Source organism: Panthera pardus, unplaced genomic scaffold (genome assembly GCF_024362965.1).
Source record: "Panthera pardus isolate Hobbes unplaced genomic scaffold, ASM2436296v1 HiC_scaffold_16, whole genome shotgun sequence".
NCBI classification, from domain to species: Eukaryota; Metazoa; Chordata; class Mammalia; order Carnivora; family Felidae; genus Panthera; species Panthera pardus.
The window spans coordinates 66,956,901-66,979,921 of NW_026526721.1; the positions used below are offsets into that span (position 1 = coordinate 66,956,901).

Below are 23,021 nucleotides of genomic sequence, written 5' to 3' on the forward strand. Positions count from 1 at the left end.
TCAGGCATTCTATCAAATTTGTTTTCTGGGATATACATTTTCCGGAGCTTTCTGACCTGCTCAAAACTGGATTGACTGTTCTCTATGCCTGATGCATGTCATCCTGAGATCTCCATTCACCATCATCTTAGCGACTCCTTTTCATCTTTCCTTTGCACATTACTATATTCCACATTGTCTTTTTTCTTGTTTTAGAGACTTTGTGATACGTGAAAATTCTTTAGTTTACCCTTATCTTTAACTGATGGTGCGGATGATGTAGAATTCTAGTAGGAAATCCTTTTCCCTCCAAAATGTAACAGCCTTACTCCAATATATTTTAGCTTCCAATGTTGCTACTGAGAAGTATGTGTGTCCCCAGCGTAGTTCACAGTAATGTAAAATAAATGTGGGTGTATTTCTGTCCTTGTTTTAGACATTTAGTTAGCCCTTTTAATCTAAAACTAATGACACTGAGTTCTGGAAAATATTGAATTATTTGATTTCCTCTCCTCAGGTTTTTTTCTGTTCTTTGTTTCAAATGTTTGAATATTTGACTTCCTGGACTGGTTTTCTTTTCTTTTTGCCCTGCTCTCTGGATTTCCTAATTTTTCCCCCTAGTCCTTTTATTATGTCTTTCATTTTTTCTTCTGCCAATTTTTCTTCTATTTGTTCCCCTTTATATAGCATCCTGGTTTTGTTTCATGCATTATCTTCTCTTAGCTCTGAGGAATTACCAGATTTTTAAAAAGTCTTCTTATTCCTGCAATGTCTCTATTTCCACCAAGTAGTATTATTGTTTGTTTTGGCTTCAGCTTTCCTCAGATATTCAGTGACACTTTGAGCTGATATTTAAGAGTGAAAACTAAGAAGTTGTTAGAAATTCTGGGCTGGTGGGTAGGCCTTATCTACTGTGTATTTTAATATAAAACTACTGAACTGGGCTGTTTCTTTGTGGAGTACCCCATCGTGAGCATACTTGTAACTCTTCTCAGATTTCCCGAAAAAAATATTCTCAATCTACTGTTTGCAAGAGATAAGCCTGGCTGATGGCACACAGGGACCTGGGGGGGTGGTGAACAGAGCTGGAAGTATTCTCACTCACTATATAAAATTTCCCTAATATCTCTGTTTTTAGTATGTTACTGGAGCCTTCAACTGTGCTTGCATCCTCCTGTTAAGAGACCCTCTCCCTTGTATTGTTCCCTTTACTTGATTCTTCTTCCTTGCTTCTCCTTCTCTCTCTCTTCTACCTCCTGCTATTAGCTGGGAACATCAGAGTAAAGGTACCAGAACAGAGGAATTTCTGTCCCTAGATCAAAAAAGCCCGCCTTAACCTTTTATTTCTTCATTCTTTGCCACTTGATGACTCTCTGAAATTGTTATTTATCTTCCAGTTTTTATTTATTTTCTCAACTGCTAAGGGTTTCTCTAAGTGTTTTTGTGGTCAGTGTGTGATGGATTTGTATAATAGTGCAAAGTACTTTTCTGCTATAATTAAGTAGCAAGCACTACTATCATTCTGGCTCTAGAGACCAGACACCATCAACCATCACCTTCCTTCTAAGTTTCTTAAGAGATGAGAAAGCAAGAGAAGAAAATCATGGAGCTATTAAAAGGGAAAATGCAGCTAACTCTTCAAACTTAATTTCAACACTATACCACTACAAAGAACTCCCACTTATTATCTGGGTTAAAAATGTGTAATTTGAAATTAGCAAGTTTACATAGGGTTTTTTCAATTTCTAATTACATGAGAAACAATGCCTCTCCTTTTGCAAAAAAATAAGGAAGGGAGAAAGGCAAAACATAGTTCTGGCCTTTTCCTGCCAAAAACACTAAAAAGCAGTTCCTCCCAAAGGACAAGTTCAAGGAAATGATATTCCTACTACTTTCAGTGAAACTAATTAATTATTCCTTTTTTTTCTTACTAAGATCAATAGTAGTGCTAATAAAAATATAATGGAAGTCACATATGTAATTTTAAACTTTCTAGTAGCCATATAAAAAAAGTAAAAGGAACAGTCAAAATTAATATTTTGCAAATACTGAGCTATATAAACATACTATATATAACTCAATATATGTAAAAGATATTGGCACTTCAACATATATTCAATATAAAAATTATTAATGAAGTATTTTACACTCTCATACTAAGTCTTCAAAATGTGGTATTTTACACTTATGACACATTCCAATTTTGACTAGCTGCATGTCAAGTACTCAGTACTCACATGTAGTTAGTGGGTACTGTATTGGACATAGTCTATACACAGGTCTTTAGTACGTCTTAAAAAAGGATGCTTTGAAATGTAGTAAAATGTGTTGTTTACTGACCACTGATTGCCTTATCCTAATTTTCTCTACTACTTTCATTTCCCTCTCTGTACTTCATAATTTGTTTCTCTTTTCCCTCTTTGAAAGGAATTCTCTTCCTACCTCTCCAATTTTTGGCTAGCTTTGCTTTGACTTCACCATTATTTCTAGTAGTGAGCTGCAAAGAATAAAACATGACCTTGACCCATCCCTTTTTGTCTTACAATGGAGACCTGTATTCCTTCTTTTGGGTGGGGGAGACATGAGGCAGATATGACTAATCTTTTTCCTTTTATGCCAAAAAAAAATTGTGAAAGCCAAAATGACTTTGCCTTCATAGCTGTCAGATATCCTCCTCTATAATGACCTCTGTGCTGCTTTCTTTAAGGAACGGTGGACAAACTGAGGTATCTCACTTTAGAGTACAGGATCCTTTTATAAAATATTGGCCTTATCTAAATTGTCAAAGTAGTAATTCAATTTCATAAGGTCCTAGTTGATTCTCTGACAGAAAAGAATTTAAAAAGGAGGAAGCCATGAGATAAAAAGTACTAGAAAGCACCCAAGGGTTCCTCCCCTAAAAGAAGTATCTCCAACATGGATATCCATAGGTTCTTAGATGGCCTTATGTAGCAGAGGGTAAAAAGCAGGTGTGAGTGTTGTTTGGTGATGGTATAGGATTGTTTGTTGCAGACAGAGCCTGACATCACCCAAAAAGTCTGAGGAAGAAGGAGGCAACAGAAATCTACCTACTTCTCTTTCCTTACTTACTTACTTTTTCCTATTTTTTTAGTACTTACTCTTTCCTATTTTTTATAAGAGTAGTTTTTAATTATCTTTGTAAGAAGTTAATCATGGAGAATTAACAAAGAGACTATTCAAAATTTATCACTGTAAAAAACTGAAATTAACCTAAAATTCAACAATAAAGTATCATAAAGATAACTGCTATAGACACGAAATGCTATAGACCTGAAAGTTAACAGGTATAAGCAAATAACAGATGTTAGGAAAATTGGTCACTGAATGAAATAAATAGCCTGTTTGCTATACTTTTCCAAGGCAATAAAATATTACTATGCTCCAGATAAATCTCAGGAAAATTATCATTTAAGAACACCATTCTATAATTCAAGAATTACAGTGATCCAATTATATCTAATATATTATCTGTACATTAAAAAAAAATAAAATATGATGTGCTGAACTGGTACAGGCTTTGCACTTTACAAAATACTTTCCCAAAAATCAGGTCATCTGACTCACATAACAATTAAGTGAAAAATGTACGGTAAACATCCATTCATATACCAAGCACATGCTGAAGGCTGACAACAATAAATAAGAGTTTCTTACCCTTCAGGAAGTCACAGGCCAAGAAAGAAAGAAAAAAAAAAACGAACAAATAACACTGCAGTATGATAGATGATGTTCAAGGTTCAATGGAAGTACTAAGGACTGGGTGTCTAAATCAGTTTGTCCAGTGGTAAAGAGGTTCTTATTTTATAGAGGAAGAAACTAAGACTCAGAAAAGCTCCGTGACTAGACTTTACAGCAGGTATATCCAAGGTCAGGTTTGAATCCATGTTTTTGCCTCCTAATCCAGTAATCTTTTTACTACATTAGACTCACTGCTCTCTGAAGTGTGACAGCTGCTTTATACTCCGTGAGAGATGGCCTCTGTTGGCGAAAAATTTTCCTTTCCCTGTACCCTCTCCAGTGTTTCTGGATAATCAATGCTGATTTCTCTTCTATTTCCCGATTATGTTTTTCCACCTGACCTAGAAAGATGACACACACTATTACAACATATGCTTTTTCAAGTTCTGGAATCAGGACAATGATAATAACAACAATCTTACGGTCTTTTTATTTGTTTCTTTAAATATTGTTCATTAATTTCCCCAATTTTATTATTTTACAGTAGTTCTAACATAGTAGGAAAAAAAAAACTCCAAAACCTTTCTCAGATTATGTCGCTTCTTTTAGAGAAAAGATTCATATAATTTTTTTGTGGCAAAGTAATGAGAAAAGGGTTAATATTAATAATCCAATAGTAAGAATATTTAGAAAAAAGAATCCCAAGTACATAGTAGGAATTCAATCCATACCACGAGAGGGAAAAGGCAAAACGTGTGTATGTATTAACTACTCTGTGTACTTCTAAATTTCTCTTATCTACAGATGACTTTTTTTTTTTCTTTCTCAGACTCGTTGTACGTGAGCAAGAGAAAGAACTCTAGCGCGTCTCACAGATGGGAAACTGAGTGGATTGTTGATGCCATTATCTGAGAAGGGGAATACAGGGAGAGGAAATTGGTGGGGGAAGTGGGGAGATAATGACTAGTTTTAGGATGCCTGTGGATATCTAAGTAAAGCTATCCAATACAGAACTTGCTACAGAGCTGTGCAGTCCAATATAGTTGACACTAACCACAAATAGCTACTTTAAATAAAGTGAAATTAAAGATTCATGTGCTTGCATGCACTAACCATATTTCAAGTACTCAATGGTCATGTCTAGCCAGTGGGAACCATATTAAACAGTGCAAATAAAGAACATTTAATTTTGTAAAAAGGTTTATTAGGAAGTGCTGGTTTAGAGCTTGGGAGGGTGAAGATGCAAACAAGATTTGAATGTTCACTCAGTTGGTAGTTGAAGCTGTAGTTACGGATAAGATACTGCAGAAAGAGCAACATGAGAGTGAGGAGTAAAGATGGAACACTATGAAACATTTATATTTAAGGGAAAAAATGAGAAATAAGAGGGTAGTGGAGAACACTGGGAGTGAGTGGTAGGAGGGGAAGGGGAAGAACAAAAACAATCTTAAAACCATTCCAATTCCCAGACTGTAATATTAATCTCAGTTTAGTGTATCAAAGGTGGTAAGATGTCACAAGGTTTATACTGGTGTATGAATAAAGTTCAGATGCCAGAATGTAGCAATATTCAAACTCCTTACTTAGGGTCAAGGGGATTCTTTCTCTATGTCTCTGAAAGCTATCTTTAAAGCTATCACATATTTTTATGTTTACTAATTTATTCAAAAGATACGAAAACTAGTTGAGAGACTGCTCATCATCAATAATAGGCCTTAATCAGAAAAAATAGTAACTTTTTTTTTTGACTCGAGATTTAACAAGGTTTACCTGGAAAAGGGAGAAACAGGGAAACAGTCCAAATTAAAAGAAAAAAAAAATCAGGTAGCAGGAAATCTGGCTCATTAAAAGATGCTTTAAATATTTTTACACTTAGAAAATTGACATTGCCACGCACCTGGATGAACTATTTCAAGCATACTCAGCCGTAATTCTCGGGACAGTCTCATGGCTCTCTGTCTTTGAATGTGCAACTGTAATCTGCGATCCTCTTCTTCCTTCTGCCTTTTTAGCTTTAGTAAGATCTTGCTTCGTTTAGATCTGTGACAGAAACAATAAGTACCTTATATGTAATTTTTTCATAAATGATACACCCATTTAAGAAGTATATGAAAAAATGTTTAACCTCACTAGTAATTATATATATGCAGCCTTGTTACAACTGTAACAAGTTGAAAACAATAGGGAACTGGATAAATTACTGGTTCATTCACTGAACAGGATTCTATGAATAAAAAAAATAAAAAATTCAAAAATTTCCAAATTTAGCAACTTGGGAAAAGACCCAAATCTAATGTCAAGTAAAAATAAAATCAGGATATAGAAAACTTTCCAAATTGTGTTAAAAATACATATTACATATATTAAAAAAAATTTCAATAGCAATTTTAACTGCATGAAATGATTATGAATGATTTTTATTTTCTTCATGTTTACCTATTTCTCAATTATTGACTAATAACATTTATTATTAGAACCAATTATGAAATTTTAATGTGGCCACAAATATTTAATTAGTATTTGTATATTATCTGCTTTTATTCACCAAAATTTGTCCTTAGCCATTTGTGTCCAGTTTGCTTCCTATATCACTATGCAAGGAGATCACAAGTATTAATCTATAATAAATATACTCAAAATGCTTTCAGATACCCACAGAAAGAGAAATAAAAAAAGGATTAAGAAGAGAAGAATACATTATTTATTTTACTTCTATAGACTTAATTTGCTTGTGCCTCACTCAAAAGCATTTGTTCTTAGATTCTTTTTCCAGAAATGAGGTACCTTGGCTATAGCTTTGTAGACAGGCAGACTTCAAAATGGTATAGTTATTGAGAGTTATAACGGTTTTTAATTCGGTTTCTTTTGGAAAAGGAAAAACAAGCATAAAGCAATTTAAAAATCTCTTAAAACAGAAGAGGAAAACTCACAAAATTATTCTGATAAATTTTTTTGTGTGTGATTTTTGCTTATTTTCTTAGTATTCCCTAACTGCTACCAATTACAACTTAAGGGTTTTTTCTAGTTGTACACTTTGTCAAGAGTCAAAGGTCTGTTTCAAAATGTCTTTCTTATTACCCTATTAAGAAAGGTAGAGAAGACCTCAAGTTCATGTGTGCCAAAAGGAGAAGGGGTTCTAGAGAGGATGTAGGGTTAGCTAAATAGTTTCTAAGTGTCTTTTCCTCTTTCCAAAATTTGGAAATAAAGTAAGGGGTCTTTACGTTCTCAAACAATGCTGATGTAAACTTGCCTCTCCTATAGAACTCTCCCTGCAAAATTGTGGGTTGTATACAGCATATAAGTAAGGACATTTTGCCCTTTACCTACTTATGGAGGATAAAAGAGAACAACTGGCCCTAAACAAAATCTCCTTTTAAACTGTCTAATTGTTTATAGATTATCATGTTTAACATTGCATTATCATTATTTTAAATTTACTATTAGTATGAGAAACCTAGTAATCATTAAAACTGAATTGCTAGGACATTTAATCTGTCAGAAAACTGTGTCTGGGTAAAAGCTTAAGCATACAGGCTATAAAATATGGCAAAAATGAAAAGATTATGGTGTGTGCAGTAGAAGTAAAACACAGAAATATAGTAGAAAAGTGAGGTTCAGTGATTGAAATGACAAATGATAAATATGTGTTTCTGGATTCACATGCTTTATTCATGTTTGAAAACATTTATTAGGAATTAATGTGATTTTGAATTTGAATGTTTTCCTCCCACTTAGGAACATTCTAGTTAGTTACTAGTAGCTACTTACTCTGTAGTTCTAGTTAGGAGTTCCTTTAATCACTAAAAAATTTGAGTACTCATTTAACTGGTTTCTTTGTAAGAAAGAATAGGCATTTGACCATCTGGGAACTGTACTGCACTTCTATAAATGAAATGACTGATCAGATATATTTGCAAGATAATTTATATAAGTACATTCCATGATCTACATTTAATCAACATGAATCTTTACCATCAAAGAGTGACCAAACGATCTACTGCCAAAATATCAGGAATTCTCTAGGAATTCCTCTTTTGTAGAATAGTAAGTATGAACTAGGGGAACACCATATGAGTTCATGGCCAAAATAGTTGATGGGCTCTGTTCATTAACTCAACAAATATTTATAAAGAGTGATTGCTGTCTGCTTGATACTGCAAATCAGGCGAACAGAGAAGAGATAATATTTCTGCCCTTCAGAAGCTCAATTTCAAGAAGTTGAAAGGTAGCAGAATATGCTACTTTGGCATAAAGATTAATTTTGAGCAGGCAAATGAGAGAGAGGCAAATGAGAATCTGCCAGTGCAGAAAGAGTCTTCCTAGAGCATACTTTATCAAACTAAAAGCAGAAGCCTCTCAGAAATGAAGACTGCTATAAATCCCCCCTCCCAAAGAAGTTTTATGGCCATGAAGAAGATGGAGAGTTGGTGCCAAGATGGATCTAGACAAATAACCCACATATGCTATTAGTTTTCCAAATATATTTACCTTCCCATAATTTCCTGATGTTGGAAGCCTAAAACCCCTTTTGTTTTTACCTGTCACCTCTCTATGAATTTATTATTCTTTGTTAAGATGCTACCCAAGCCCAAACCATTCATTGGAGTTACTCATTATGTGAGGTTTCTTCTGCAGGATGTGTACTGCACACATTAATAAACTGTTTTTCTCTTGTTAATCTGTTTTGTTTTCCTTTTTTGTCAGTCTAATTTTCAGAGCCCCAGGGAATGAACCTAAGATAGGTAGAGGAAAAATTTTTTTCTTCCCCTACAAAGTGAAACAAGTATAATTAAGACACCAAATTATCGGGGCCTGGGTGGCTCAGTTGGTTAAGCGTCCAACTTCAGCTCAGGTCATGATCTCCCTGCCGTGAGTTCGAGCCCCGCATCAGGCTCTGTTCTGACAGCTCAGAGCATGGAGCCTGCTTCAGATTCTGTGTCTCCCTCTCTCTCTGCCCTTCCCCTACTCACACTCTGTCTCTCTCACTCTCAAAAATGAATAAATGTTAAGAAAAATTTAAAAAAAAACAAAGACACCAAAATGTCAGCACTATGATAAAGGTAGGTAGGTTGTGTGGTTTCCCAAAGATAACTGGTGCAGCTATTAGCTGCTTCAGAAAACCTTGCTGAGGAAAAGAGCACTTACCATTAAATAAAGTTTCTGACCATAAAAAATGATTCAGTAAAAAAGAAACCCCCAAGTGGTGAGAGGATGGGCAAAATGGGTGAAGGGGAGTGGGAAGTACAGGCTTCTAGTTATGGAATAAGTAACTAATAGGGATGAAAGGTACAGACAGCATAGGGAATACAGTTAATGGTATTGTAATAGCCTGTATGGTAACAGATGGTAGCTACACTTGTGGTGAGCACAGCCTAAGTATAGAGTGATTTTATCACTACACTGTATACCTGAAATTAATAATCACACTTCAGTTAAAAAAAAAAAAAAAAGACAGTTCAAAAGGCATCTAACACAACATAAAAAAGAAAAAAGAAAAGAAACCCCTAAGAAGGCACATCAATAAGGGTATGACTACACAAGAGTGCCTCTTGCTGGAATTTAAAAAGCTCTGATGAATCTGGGTCCATAATTATGAGTGGTGGGCAGTTCCTTCCTCCCCAAAAAAACATGGGAGGGAAAAATTACCCTGAGATAATGACCTGACCACAAAGAGACAGAAATAACCTTTGCAGAAAGCTCAGTCATAAAGAAAGCAAGAAAAATTTGCATAAATTATTTCAACTAGTAAAAGAGGAAAGGTACTGAAGCCTGAACAAACTTGAAATTAAAAAATTAAATAAAACCCAAAGGTTAAAACTATACTTCAATCTGTTCTAAGACTTCAAACTCAAAATACTGGAAAAAAACAAACTGTTTATAACATGAGATTTAAATAATTTTGGCTTCACAACTAATTTCTTTTAACGGAAATAGTTATAACTGGACTGGTTTTGTTATATAAAGCAATGCAGTTTCTATTTTAAAATAGTGTAACATTAATTAGAATCCAGAGGTGCCTCGGTGGCTCAGTCGGTTAAGCGTCCAGCTTCAGCTCAGGTCATGATCTTGCAGTTCGTGGGTTCTAGCCCTGCATCCGGCTCTGTGCTGACAGCTCAGAGCCTGGAACCTGCTTCGGATTCTGTGTCTCCCCCTCTCTCTGCCCCTCCCCTCCTCATGCTCTGTTGCTCTCTCTCTCTCTCTCTCTCTCTCTCTCAAGAGTAAATAAACATTAAAAAAAAAAAAAAGAATCTATAACTATACTTTTAAGTGAACAGAATCGGCAATCATGGGGTACTTTTAAATACAGATTTTTATATTACAAGAAAAAGTAGATGGGCAAATTTGACAACTATTGTGAGACTAAACATTAAAGGTCTGAATCCATGTTATAGGGGTACCTTTAAATGTAAGAGGGCAGAGAGCTGAGAATGATAGCAAGTAGAATTCATAATAAATACTCTGAGTTCACCACAGAAGGCAAGGCTATGCCAGAACATCTCAGATTCTTGAAGAGAATAATATACATTGTGACTCTCAAAATATTCATCGTTACCCATATTTATTTGACCAAAGAAATATTTTTAAAAATGTTTTTAAAGAAATTCATTGTAGGATACATAGTAAACCATGAGCAATGCTGGAATGGATTATAATTGCCTCTCACAAGTACTATTTATTTAATATATCTGTTTGTCTAACTAGATTTGTAAATCTTCAATGGCAAAAAATGTGCCATATGTAGTTCCCCACTATCATTTTTTTAAGTTCCAGGTAATATGCTAAAAAAAACCAAACACCCTTTATATTATTTTAATCTTGGGAGGTACACAATTATCGCCATTATATAGATGGAGAAGTTGAGGATCAAAGAGGTTGGGCAACTTGTCCAGGGTCTTTTAGCCCATAAATTGCTGAGGTGGAATACAAAATCAAGTCTGTTTAACTCTTCCAATACCTAGCATGGCCTCTGGCATATATTAGGCAATTGAAACATGTTTAAAAAATTCATGTTAAAAAAAAAAAACACATGCCCAATATTAATAATCTATCTTTAACTCTTCTCTAAAGGAAATTTTCATCAATGATTTAAATCTAAATTTTAGCTCACTATTTAAAAAAAATTTGTAACTGAGAAATGCAGCTGTAGTTATTAAAAGACTAGTTTTAGTTCTCTTAAAAAACTGACTTCTGGAATATGCAAGTTTCACTTTAGTAAATGAAAATTTAGCTTTAAGTCTAAGGCTACATGAAAATCACCTTTGAGATAGCTCTATTTCATCACAAATGACTAGGAGCTAAGTCATTTACATGTGTGTATGTGTGTGTGTGTGTGTGTGTGTGTTATTCTTTCCATTGGCTCTAAGAATCTGGATGGGTCAGTCATAAATAATATGCTGTCAGTATTTTCACTTTTGGTCCACTTGAAACAAGGATGAATGACAAACTGTGTCATATCTAAATGACAATACCTATCTGTGCCATATTTACTGATAAAACTCAAGTGAACACACTAAAACCATTATGAACTCATACATGTTTTTACCATAATTACATATGAACAATTAAGGCACTTTTTTATTTCAAGGGTTAAATAAAATAATTGACTATCACTGCCTCTCTCTGTAGGCTTGGCCCACAAAAAATGTCTTATCAAGTGAGTAAGACTATATATTTGGTCCATCAGATTTTTGTCTTTCATTATGTCCTTTGCTTTGAAAGTACATCTAGTTACTGGAGTGCTGGTACTCAGAAATGTGTTTTCAGAACAAGAATGAAAGCAATAGTAAAAGAAACAGCTGGAGGAGCAAGTTGGTGGAGCAGGAGTATCCTGAGTTCATCTCCTTCCCCAGAAAATAAGGATACAACTAAATACAGACCAACTCTCTCTGAGAACAACCTAAAGATTAGCTATTCCACAGCTAAAGATATAAAGACAAAGCACATGGAGAAAAGTAGGAGAGACAGAGATGAGATCTGGTGCAGTGACCCACAGGGGGAGAGATGCCACAGGTATAGAGGTCTTCCCTATGCAGCAAGGGTTTCAAACCCGACATCAGGCTACCTTGCCCTGGAGATGTTCATCCAGAGAAGTGCCCATAAATTTCTGGCTTTGAAAATCAGTGGAGCATAATTCTGGGACAGCAGAGAGGCTATAGGAAACAAAGACTCTATTCTTAAAGGTCTCATGCACAAACTTACTTGCTCTGAGACCCAGCACAGAGGCAGCAGTTTGAAAAGTACCTCAGCTATATGTAAAGGAAAGCTGAGTGATTTCCTGACTGATTTTAGGGTGTGTGCTGGAGGACCAGGGATCTGTAAGAACTTTCTCTGGGAATGGAAGTACTGGTGGGTTCCATTTCTGATACTCTCCCATCTACTCTGTTAGCATCACATACCACTCCCCAGCGTTGCCCTGTGGACTCACCACACCAACTGGCAGGTGGCATTGGCTTCGACTAGCACCTCATAAAAGCATGTTCTGCCTCACTGCATCCAGTGGAAAGCAATGGCCTGGACTGGAGCCCACCCAAACTGGCTGGTAGGGGGAGCTGTAGACAGCCCGACCCACCAGTGTGCCCACAACAGTTGCAGCCCAATCAAAAGGAAAGTGCATGAAGTCAACACAGGGGACACCCCTGTTGCACTTAGTTTTGGTGACCTGGAGAGGACTGTGCTTCTGGCCCCTCCAGGACACCTTCTACATAAGGCTACTCTTTGAAGACCAACAATTGATCTACCTAATACACAGAAACAAACACAGAAAATCAGGCAAAATGAGGAGACAGAGGAATATGGTACAAATGAAAAAACAAGACAAAACTTCAGAAGAAGAACTACACAAAAAGTGTGATCTACCATATAAAGAGTTCAAAGTAATTATCATAAAGATGCTCATCAAACTTGGGAGAAGAATGGATGAACACAGTGAGAATTTCAACAAAGAGATAGAAAATATAAAAAAGAACCAATCAGAGCTAAAGAATGAAATAAATGAAACAAAAAATAAGTTAGAAGGAAATCAACAGCAGATTAGATAATGCAGAAAAACCAAAGAGCAATCTGGAAAACCATGTAGTAGAAACCAGCAAAAAGACTGAAGAACTTGAAAAAATTAGAATAGTTTAAAAGACTTCTGGGACAACATCAAATGTACTAACATTTGCATATTAGGGGTCTTGGAAGAAGAGTAAGAGAAAGGGGTAGAAAACTTATTTGAAGAAATAGTAGCTGAAAACTCCCTAACCTGGGGAAGGAAACATACATCCATGTTCAAGAAGCACAGAAACTCCCAACAAGATTAACCCAAAAAAGTTAATACCAAGAAACACAATAATTAACATGTCAAAAATTTAGGAGAGAATCTTAAAATCATCAAGAGATAAGAAACTAGTTATGTAATAAGGGAATGTCCACAAGGCTGATATTTAGCAGCAACTTTGCAGGCCAGAGGGGAGTTGAATGATATATTCAAAGTTCTGAAAGGAAAAACCTACAACCAAGAGTACCCAGCAACATTATCATTCAAAATAGAAGGAGATAGGGGCGCCTGGGTGGCGCAGTCGGTTAAGCGTCCGACTTCAGCCAGGTCACGATCTCTCGGTCCGTGAGTTCGAGCCCCGCGTCAGGCTTTGGGCTGATGGCTCGGAGCCTGGAGCCTGTTTCCGATTCTGTGTCTCCCTCTCTCTCTGCCCCTCCCCCGTTCATGCTCTGTCTCTCTCTGTCCCAAAAATAAATAAAAAAAAAAAAAAAAAAAAATAGAAGGAGATATAGAGTTCCCCAGACAAACACAAGTTAAAGGAGCTCATCACCACAAAAACCAGCCTTACAAGAAATATTAAAAGGGACTTCTTTAAGCAGTTAAAGGCCATAACTAGAAGACATTTATGAAAAGAAAAACATCTCACTAGTAAAAGCAAACATATAGTAAAGACAGTAGATGAACCACTTATAAAGCTAGTATGAAAGCTAAAAGACAAAAGTAATAGTCAAGTGTATCTACAATAATTAGTTAAGAGACACTAAAATAAAGAGTAAAATATGATGTCAAAAACATGGTGGTGGGAGAGTGTTTTAGAATGTGTTCAAACTTAAGTGACCATTAACTTAATATAGACTGCCATAATTGAGCATTATATATGAGCCTCATGGTAACCACAAACCCAAAATCTGTAACAGCTACACAAAAAATAAAAAGACAGCCAAGCATACCACTAAAAGTCATCAAATCACAGAAAACAAGAGAAGAAAAAAACAACCACAAAAACAATGGTTTTTGAATGAACAAAATGGCAATAAGTACACACCTGTTATAATTACTTTAAATGTAAATGGACTAATGTCCAATCAAAAGACACATAATGATTAAATGGATAAAAAAGAAGACCCATCTACATGCTGCCTACAAGACTCATTTCAGACCTAAAAACACATACAGGCTGAAAATAAAGGGATGGAAAGAAGATATTTCATGCAAATGAAGTGAAAAGAAAGCTGAAGTAGCAATACATATATCAGACAAAATAGACTTTATAACAAATACCATGAGACAAATAAGGGCATTACATAATGATGAAGAAATCAATACAGGAGGATTTAACAGTTGTAAACGTATATATTTTTTCACCTAATATATTACATATATAAATATATGCACCTAATATAGACACACCTAAATATTTAAAGCAAATTATTAACAAATGTAAAAGGAGAAACTGACAGTAATACATAATAGCAGGGACTTTAATAACCCATTTATGTCACTGAATAGATCATCGAGACAGAAAATCAATAAGGAAAAAGTGGTCTTAAACGACACTGTAGATCAGATGGATTTATATACACAGAACATTCCATCCAAAACCAGCAAACTACACATTCTTTTTAAGTGCACATGGAACATTCTTGAGGATAAATCACAGGTTAAACAACAAAACAAGTCTCAACAAATTTAAGACTGAAATCATATTAAGTATCTCTTCCAACCACAATGGTATAAAACTAGAAATCAATTACAAGAAAAAAAAAACTGGAACAAACACAAACACGTGGAGGCTAAACAACATGCTATTAAATAAATGGGTCAACAAAGAAATAAAAGAGGAAATAAAACATTACATTGAGACAAATAAAAATGGAAACACAACATTCCGAAATCTATAGGATTCAGCAAAAGTAGTTCCAAGAGGAAAGTTTATAGCAATACAGGCCTACCTAAAAAAAAAAAAAAATCTAAAACCTAATCTTAAACCTAAAACAACTAGAAAAAGAAAAAGCCCACAGCTAATAGAAGAAAAAAATAATGAAGACCAGAGCAGAAATAAATTAAATTAAAAAAAAAGATCAATGAAACTAAGAACTGATTCTTCAAAAATATAAGCAAAATAAACCTTTAGCCAAATTCATCAAGAAAAAAAGAGAGGGCCCAAATAAATAAAATCAGATGAAAGAGAGGTTACAACTAACACCATAGAAGTACAAAGGATTATAAGAGACTACTTGGAAAATTACATGCCAACAAATTAGACAACATAGAACCCACAAAAAATGAAATATACAATCTTACAAGAGTGAATCAGGAAGAAGCAAAATCTTAACAGACCAATTACTAGTAATGATATCAAATCAATTATCAACAAAGTTTCCAGCAAACACAAGTCCAGGATCAGTGGCTTCCCAGGTGAATTCTACCAAACATTTAGAGTTAGTATCTACTCTTCTCAAACTACTCCAAAAAATTTAAGAGGAAGGAACACTTCAAAATTCATTCTACAAGGCCAGCATTACCTTGATACCAAAACTAGACAAAGACACTAAAAAGAAAAGGAAAAAAAGAAAATTATAGGCCAATAACCCTGATAAACATAGATAGATGCAAAATTCCTCAATAAAATATTAGCAAATGGCATTCAATGATGCATTAAAAGGATCATACATCATGATCAAGTGGGATTTATTCCAGGGATGCAAGGATGGTTCAATATCCACAAATCAATCCATATGATATACCATATTAACAAAGGAAAAAAATCATATGATAATCTCAACAGATGCAGATAAAGCATCTGACAAATCCAATAAGCCGTTTATGGTAAAAACTCCCAATGAAGTATGTTTAGAGGGAAGATACCTCAAAATAATACAGGACATATATGACAAACCCATAGCTAACATCATATTCAATGGTGAAAAACAGAGCTTCTCCTCTAAGATCAGGAACAAGACATGGATTCCACCCTTGCCACTTTTATTGATCATAGTTCTGGAAGTCCTAGTCATAGCAATCAGACAAGAAAAAGAGATACAAGGCATCCAAACTGGGAAGTAAGAAGAAAACCATCACTGTTTCCAAATGATGTAATATTATATATAGAAAATCCTAACGATTCCACCAAAAAACTATTAGAATAAATGAATTCATTAAATTTGTAGGTTAAAAAATCAATTGACAGACATCTGTTATATTTCCATATGCTAATAATGAAGTAGCAGAAAGAGAAATTAAGAAAACAATCCTATTTACAATTGTATCAAAAGAATAAAATATCTAGTAATAAATTTAACCAAGGAGGTGAAAGACCTGTATTCTGAAAACTATAAGACACTGATGAAAGAAACTGATGATGGCACAAGTGGAAAGATATACTGTGCTCATGGATTAGAAGAATTAATATTAGAATGTCCATACTACTCAAAGTAATCTACAGATTCAATGCAGTCTCTATCTACATTGGCATTTTTCACAGAACTAGTACAAATGAATCCTAAAAGTTGTATGGAACAACAAAAGACCCTGGATAGCCAAAGTAATCTTGAAAAAGAACAACAAAGCTGGAGGTATCACGTTCCCAGATTTCAAATTGTAGTACAAAGCCCTTGTATTTAAAACAGTATGGTGCTGGCACAAAAACATGTAGACCAGTGAAAAAGAATAGAGAGTTCAGAAATAAACCCAAACTCCCATGGTCAATTATCTGTGACAAAGGAGGCAAGAATATACAATGATAGTCTCTTCAACAAATGGTGGCTGGGAAAATTGGACAACTACATGCAAATGAATGAAACTAAACCACTTTCTTATATAAAAATACTCTAAATGTATTAAAGACCTAAATGTAAGACATGAAACCATAAAACTCCTAAAACAAAACACTGGCAATAAACTCTTGGACATCAGTGTTGGCAATTTTTTTTTTGGATCTGTCTCCTCAGAAAACAAAAGGAAAAATAAACTATTGTGACTATGTCAAACTAAAAAGCTTTTATACAGTGATATAATACCAACAAAACAAAAAGCAACCTATGAATGGGGAAGATTATCTGTAAATGATATATCTGATAAGGGGTTAATATCCAAAATATATAAAGAACTCATGCAACTCAAAACCAAAAATCGCCCCTAAAAAATTCAGTTAAAAAATGGGTAGAGACCCTGAATACACATTTTTCCAAGGAACACATACAGATGGCCAAAAGACACATGAAAAAATACTCAACATCACTAATCATCAGGGAAATGCAAATCAAAACCACAATGAGGTATTACCTTACACTTGTCAGAGTGGCTAGTGTAAAAAGACAAGAAATAACAAGTATTGGCAAGGATATGAAAGAAAAGGGAAACCTAGTGCATGGGGGTCAAAATGTATATTGGTGTAGCCACTATAGAAAACAGTATGGAAGTTCCTAAAAAAATTAAAAATAGAAATACCTTATAATCCAGCAAATACATTTATGTGTATTTATCCAAAGAAAATGAAAATATGAATTCAAAAAGATATATGCACCCCATCTTCACTCCAGCATTATTTACAATAGTCAAGATATGGAAGCAACATAAGTGTCCATGAATTAGATGGATAAAGAAGATGTGGTATATAAAATAAATACAATGGAATATTACTCAGCCATAAAAACGAATGGAATCTTACCATTTGTGATAACATCGATGGTTCTAGAGGGAATTATGCTAAGTGAAATTAAGTCAGAGAAAATAAAATTCCATATGATTCTACAGTTATATGTAGCATCTAAAAAACAAAGTAAATAAAACAAACAGATCTATAAAAACAGACATAAATTGGTTGTTGCCAGAGAGGGGAGACAGACAGGGGGATGGACAAAATAAATGAAAAGAGGCATAAGCTTCCAGTTATTAAATAAATAAGTCAAAAGGATGTAAAGTATAGCGTAGGGAATATAGTCAATAATATTGTAATACATTTGTGTGATGACAGTTAATAACTAGACTTATCATGATGATCATTTTACAACGTATATAAAGGTTGAATCACTTTGTATAATTGACACTTATGTAATATTGTATGTGAACTATCCTTTAATTAAAAAAAAAGAGTAAAAAAAACATATTAGAAAAATTGAGGGAAAAAACACCTTAAGTTTTCACTCAGCTGTAGTGTAAAAAGATGTATCTATCCTCTGAGATCATCGTGCCTCACCAGAACTTTTTACCTGAAACTCCTCTGCAAAGTAATCACAGCAGATGGAAGCTTCTTTAACCTCTTTCTAGTTTGGAAACCCTTCCAATAAGCTTGAATCAAGCAAGCTGCTTGATGTAGTTTCTGAAATTAAAGGCCAGAATTAATATAGAGACATTTCTATGAAAATCTTGTTTAGAAGTTTACCTCTCAAAATATCAGGCCTGGGCAAGTAAGTATTAATCTCTACCTCTAATAAACTGGGGAGGAGGCAATTTCATAGGACAAGGACAGGTAAGGTCTAAAAATATTAAACCTGACCTGCCAAAAGAGGTACATACACTAGGTTCTCAGGCAGTATCTAGAATGTGTTCAAGATACAGTCTGATTATCTCTGGATTCTCCTTAATTAATCTCACTTCTACTCTTTTTATAAATATTTCATAGTTCTGATTTTTAATGCTTTCCCCTCTGCTTGACTTCTTATGCCTGACCTCATTTATTCAAGCATTCAAGGGTATGAATAACTCTTTGAACAGGCTAAAAAAGAAAAAAGGCTCTAGGGTTAAAAATCGGGTCCACAGAAACCCCTTACCCTATCAAACTACAGCTGCTCTGAATATTTGAGGAGATAAGTAAAGAATGGGGGAGAGACAGCAAATAAAAAATTCAAGAAGCTACCACTCTCCAGTATTTTGAAACTAAAATGTTTACTGACATGTTAGCAAATACGCAAGTTATTTTTTTAGAATTTATTACCTGTTCTTCTACTTCCTGATAGACCTTTGGGGTTAAAAGGGCAATGAGCTGTCCAAGTTCTTGACTAAACTCTGTCCCAGGCTCCTGCTTATTTCGTAGACTTCTGAGTCCTGAAATGGAATAACAAAGGTACATATAAAATATGATTTGCTATCTAATCAGGATTAATTTGAGGTTAAAAAGTCTGGTTTAGAAAGAAATGAATACAACAGTAAGATTAATTACATGATTTTTTTTTTCCTTTTCTCAAAGACTTCTAGATTGAAGTCTTTAGGATATTTCTCTGTCCTAAGAGATTTTATGTGATCACTTGTAATATCTGATGCAAAGGCTGTCTCCTCAGTATCTTAAGTGGAATCATTGTGGTAAATCAAAGAGGAGAGATACAGAATTTTTTACCTGTTTCAACATAAATACCTTAAACTGAAACACTTTTAAAAATAAATAGCATACTGAGTAAATGACTATACTGTGGAAGCATTTAAACAGGTTACTAGTCATTCTTAAAGAAAGCTATTTAGGGGCGCCTGGGTGGCTTGGTCGGTTAAGCGTCCAACTTCGGCTCAGGTCATGATCTCACGGTCCGTGAGTTCGAGCCCCGCGTCGGGCTCTGTGCTGACAGCTCAGAGCCTGGAGCCTGTTTCAGATTCTGTGTCTCCCTCTCTCTCTGCTCCTCCCCTGTTCATGCTCTGTCTCTCTCTGTCTCAAAAATAAATAAACGATAAAAAAAATTTAAAAAAATTAAAAAAAAAAAGAAAGCTATTTATTAAATAAAAATACACAGTATTGTATGTAATTTGGGGCAAATCAATAGGTTACTGAGCAACTATTATAGAAGTGCTATAAATACTGCATTTTCATTCCAAAATAAAACACAGAAGTAGTATAAGCTATAAAGTAAGTACTATTTGTAAGCATGTTGAAATGATGTATTGTAGTATTCACTGTAAATAAAGTAAAATGCCCTTGGTGTATATAATTGGGGAGGCCACTATACAGATCTGACCATGTCTTTATACTCTCTTCAAAACTCAAGTTCTCAGCGGTATTAATAATTGTAAAATAGCTTTTTTTCTAATTTATTTTTTTAAATTTTATTTATTCTCAAATTAGTTAACATACAGTGTAGTCTTGGCTTCAGGAATAGAATCCAGTGATTGATCACTTAACATGCTCACTCAATGCTCATCCCAACTATTGCCCTCCTTAATGCCCTTCACCCATTTTCTCCACTCCCATCTACCCTCAGTTTGTTTTCTGTATTTAAGAGTCTCTTATGGTTTGCCTCCCTCTCTGTTTAATAATTGTAAAATATCTTGAGGAAACTGAGTAAGTTCTACTATTGAGAAAATAAAGGGAGATGAATTGTTAAGGTGAAATTCCTTTATAATGAACTCTATTAGACATTCACATTTCTATAGAATAAATCAAATTACTAAATTTAAAAATGACTGGCACAATATCAATTGGAGAATACTATTACTGGCACTTTCTTTCCATCTTTATTCCTATAACAAAATAATTACAATGTTAACAGTAATGACTGATGGAAGGTAAGCTACTAAATAGTGCTTTCCAAATCATCAGGCATGATTAGAAGGCCACTGTAACAGTCTGGATATTAAAAGCATAATTTAATGTTGTAATCTTTAAAAATTTCCATATAATATGGCCCTGTATTAGTGAGTACATTCAGAACTAGAAACCTATTTCCTGACCATGCTGAATAAGAAAATATCGTGTAATGAATTCATGGCCCCAGGTTGCGAAGAAATAAAACAAACCTAACAGAACTTAGCTTGGCAATTAAAAACAAAACCAAAAACACCATCATCTGTGGGATTCTGGATAAATTACCAAATTTTTTCATGGCTCTGCTTCCATTGCTATAAAATGAGGATATCTCTTGGGGTGCCTGGGTGGCTCAGTCGGTTGAGTGTCTGACTTCGGCTCAGGTCATGATCTCACAGTTCGTTGAGTTCGAGCTCCACGTCGGGCTCCGTGCTGACAGCTTGGAGCCTGGAGCCTGCTTCAGATTCTGTGTCTCCCTCTCTCTCTGCCCCTCCCTTGCTCATGGTCTGTCTCTCTCTCTCTCAAAAATAAATAAACATTTAAAAAAATTTTTAAATGAGGATATCTCACGGGGTTTTTAAATATTTTAATGTAGAATAAGGTATGCAGAACTATGACTGACATAGTAAATTTTCAATTAAATGAAAGCTATTATATGGGAGTGGCATTGTGCTGAGCCTTTCCTCCTCCAAATTTCTGACTTTTTATTCATATATAATTTTGGATGTGAGGAAGACTTTTTGTTTGCTTTGAGAAAAAGCAGTGAAAGACCTGAAGAGTATTATTAATTGATGTAAAGATCAAAAGGGCTGTCAATCTCTCAAGCATAGCTCTATTTTCTCCAGTAAAGTTAATCTTATTAAGGTCACCAGTCTTTTTGGTCATTATTTTACTATACTACATAGTATATTCAATACACAACTTTTTTTGTCAGAGGAGTATCCATTGTAACCTCATCAACAAAGTACCATAAGCCATCTGTTGAGACACGAAGATAGCTTGATTACATAAAGACATTTTCCTGAATTGGTATCTGTTGTAATAGGGTTTTATCTACACACACCAGTTACTGAGCTTTTTAAAGTACAAGAATTTTAGTGATTCAACACTTCCATACAACACTCAGTGCTCATCACAAGCATACTTCTTAATCCCCAACACTATTTAACCACTAAATTGTACACATGAAATTAATATTACACTGCATAACAACTGGAATTTAAATAAAACCTTAAAAAATACAGAAATTTTGTAAACCATCAATAAAAATTTCTTTTTGAGAATCTCAAGAAAATAAAGAATATATGCACTACCTTTGTAGCAGGCACTTAGTCTCAGTAAAATCAAAATTTCCTGATGGGTTTCAGTCATCAGCAGTAGAAGCTTTGCAGCAGTACTTCTTATCACAGAGCTAGGAGTTGATAAAAGCTTGAAAACAACTTCATCTAAAATTGAATGTAGTGTTTTTCCTTCTATCCGGAGTAAATCACCCCTAATAGAACAAAATAAAAAGATAAAGAATGTACCATTACTAATGGATGTATAGGTATCATAAAAAATTAAACATAAAAGTTTTAGCAACTTTATGCCTAACTGTGGCCAAGTGCAAGAAAATAACCCAGTTTTTAAACCTAGAGCTTAGTTCCACAAATGTATCACATTAAATCAATTATTATTTATTGAATTCCTACTGTGTGCAAGGCACCATGCTCGGTAAAACAGGGAATACAAAGCAGCCGAATGCCCTCTCTGAAATACCTACAATCAAGTTGCAGAGGAAAGATAAATGCGCAAAATATTACATAGATGACTTAAAAACTTAAAAGCAACAATAAGAGGAAAATCACAAGACAGTACATGGTTCATTGCTTAACGATGTGAGAAAAATCCTATAGGAATTCAATTATCATGGACTTAATATAGGAGGAATTTATCTTTCCTTAGGTATTTCCTTCATTACATGAACAATTATCTTCTTGGACTACTTACGTGATGAAAACTTATCTGAAACTTGGAAACAGCCAAAAGAAATTACTGGGTATCTTTCACTCACCTGCCCCTAAGGAGTATGTGATTTTCTAGGGGTGTGTACCTTTGCTTGACTATGTGTTTACTATTGATTAGGATATTTTGCAATTCTGTAAGCTAACCTTGATAAGCTAACCTTACAAAAAACGAGTAACAGTGATTCTTATCTGAGAGCAATGCAAACAGATTCTTAATCAACAATACAAATGGATTTGTCCAGTAGAAAAAGTAACTGTAATGGTTACTATCTACTGTTTTACAAGACATCAATTAGGTTTTTTAGCTATTAGCAAATTCATTTCTACATTCCTTTGACAAACCCCTCTTTAAATCTCCCTTCCTCAAGATTCCTCAAAAAATTAAAAATAGAACTACCCTACGACCAAGCAATTGCATTACTAGGTATTTATCCAAGGGGTACAGGTATGCTGTTTTGAAGGGACACATGCACCCCAATGTTTATAGCAGCACTATCAACAATAGCCAAACTATGGAAAGAGCCCAAATGTCCATTGACGGATGGATGGATAAAGAAGATGTGGTGTATGT

General features: G+C 34.6%; 1 protein-coding gene across 11 annotated transcripts in view; it reads right to left on the reverse strand.

The window, feature by feature from the left end:
- IQCB1 (IQ motif containing B1) overlaps window positions 1–23,021 on the reverse strand; it is a 69,755-nt gene that overhangs the window by 13,886 nt on the left and 32,848 nt on the right. For all 11 annotated transcript variants that reach the window (XM_019448528.2, XM_019448522.2, XM_019448524.2 and 8 more), the window contains 5 exons: window positions 21,758–21,936; window positions 18,873–18,982; window positions 18,148–18,257; window positions 5,576–5,718; window positions 3,931–4,079 (listed from right to left, as the gene is read on the reverse strand). In XM_019448528.2, coding sequence (XP_019304073.1) covers window positions 3,931–4,079; window positions 5,576–5,718; window positions 18,148–18,257; window positions 18,873–18,982; window positions 21,758–21,936 — 691 coding nt within the window. The remainder of the gene's footprint in view (window positions 1–3,930; window positions 4,080–5,575; window positions 5,719–18,147; window positions 18,258–18,872; window positions 18,983–21,757; window positions 21,937–23,021) is intronic.